Source organism: Echinops telfairi, unplaced genomic scaffold (assembly GCF_000313985.2).
Source record: "Echinops telfairi isolate 266 unplaced genomic scaffold, ASM31398v2 ScPeMD7_5868;HRSCAF=6743_1, whole genome shotgun sequence".
Lineage (NCBI taxonomy): Eukaryota > Metazoa > Chordata > Mammalia > Afrosoricida > Tenrecidae > Echinops > Echinops telfairi.
This window is the reverse complement of record NW_022109768.1, coordinates 4,784,077-4,786,054: the sequence shown is the minus strand read 5'-3', so window position 1 is coordinate 4,786,054 and position 1,978 is coordinate 4,784,077. Positions and strand designations below refer to the sequence as shown.

The 1,978-nt window shown below is 35.1% G+C and overlaps 1 protein-coding gene across 3 annotated transcripts in view; it reads right to left on the bottom strand.

Moving 5' to 3' along the window:
• FBXW7 (F-box and WD repeat domain containing 7) overlaps positions 1 to 1,978 on the bottom strand; it is a 141,530-nt gene that overhangs the window by 19,571 nt on the left and 119,981 nt on the right. For all 3 annotated transcript variants that reach the window (XM_030887207.2, XM_004708710.2, XM_004708709.3), the window contains one exon: positions 318 to 452. In XM_030887207.2, coding sequence (XP_030743067.1) covers positions 318 to 452 — 135 coding nt within the window. The remainder of the gene's footprint in view (positions 1 to 317; positions 453 to 1,978) is intronic.

Genomic DNA, 1,978 nt, shown 5'->3' with positions numbered 1-1,978 from the left:
ACACCCCAAGATAACTTCAAATAATCTAGGGATCAATCTTAGTAAAGAAATAAAATAATGGAACTCGATAGCCTATGTTACTATACATGATTTATCCTAGTGGTGGGAAAAAGGCATTCAGTCCATAAACATATATTCTTTGGAAAATTACATTATTCATGCATGGTAGTTTGTCAACTGCGGCCCCTTTTTAACACCAATTAAGAGTGTTAAGCTGACAGTATTGGATATCATAATTAGCATGAAAAATTTTAAAGGTGGTAGCTGATGAGTTATATACTCATAGTTATATACTCATAGTGAAGAATTTAACTTACCTCTTTAGGGAGCAAGGAAATGAAGTCTCGTTGAAACTGGGGTTCTATCACTTGCATCATATGCTTTACTTGTGTTGGTTCACAACTATCAATAAGTTCATCTAAAGCAAGCAATTTCTCTGGTCCACTCCAGCTCTAAGAGAAATTAGAAATTTTTATTACTTTAACAAATGTCCCAAATAATAAACTCATGACAAAGATCCATCCGTATCTGACACACCATATCTGTAGATATCAAGGTACTCTGATAAAGTGGCTATTAATAGCAAAATTTTCTCCAGAAGGCAATGAAGTGGTAGTCATATAACCTGGTCAAATTAACGATCTACTTTTATTTGATAAAGGTTAAAAGAGTCACAGTTTTGACATAAAAATATTTTGAATTATTACAATGGTTATATACTTACCCATCATGAGGACTCTGGTTGGGGAACCAAGAACATTTTATTCAATAAAACATCCATAGAGCCACTAAAGGTTGGAAATGACTAGATGGAAGGGGAACTGGGAGGAAAATGAAAAATGAAAACTCCCACCCCCACCCCTGCAAGAGTGAAATACACCAGTGCAAAAACTCCTGATTATTAAAAAGAAAATAATTTAAAGCCACTTTGCATAACTTAAAGCGCTAGAATTTCTCCTCAATATAATCAGACCAGATAAGGTATTCAAAGGAATAATATTCAGGTTCTTTCAACAAATTCAGGTGGAGAAGGTTGCAAATGAAATCAAGCAATGCGCAGATAACGATTTAGAAGGCACTAAGAGCAAACTGCAAAAGGAATTAAAAATTAGAACCCATACAAAACAGTAGCAAATAAAAATCCAGAGTATTAGTAATTAAGATTTCAGAAAAAGACTATATATTCAAAGGCCAAAGGAGTAGAAGGGAATCAGTGAATGGTTGAATTGGTGAGCTTGAGGAAAAATGCCATACACATTCGTGTATAAGCAGTTTTTCAGCAATTTTTTTTTGCAGTTTTTGTGGTAAAATTAGGTGCCTCGGCTGTTACTTGGGTTGGCTGATACTCAAGTATATACGGTACTAATTTTTTAGAGGAACAATCAGAAAAAAATATGAAGAAATTCAAAGAAAGACTAAAAATTGTGTGATACCATCAAGAGGAATAATTTCTGTCTAAATAGAAGTCCTAAATTGGGGTGGAGAGGTGGGTGGCACAGAAAAAATTTGTTGAAGACTGTTGGAATAAAACTTCCCTAACACCATGAAAGACAAGAAAATAGAAATTCAAGTAGTTGAACAACCTGTAAAGGAGAGGCAACTAATGAAAATCACCAAGACACATAATCAACCCTTTCAAAAGCAAAGAGCAGCTCAGGAAAAAAGAGAACTAAATTGTTCATTATGCAGGGGAAGCCTCTGAGACTCACTGTTTCTAAAAGCTGGTCAAGAATCAGAGATTCCTGCAACCCCCATAAGAGCCAGGTTCAGACTCCTAAAGGCCAATAGACAGTCCTTGATCTAACTATAAGCTTTTCTTTTCTGTTGATGTTGTGTTTTCTGTATTTTTGTCATTGGCTTTTTGTTGTTGTTGTTTTGTTGCTTGGTTTTGCTGTCTTGTTTTTGTGCATGTTACTATCTCCACAGGTCTGTCTAAATCAGATAGGCTGGATGAACAATCTGGAGGAGAAAACAGCAG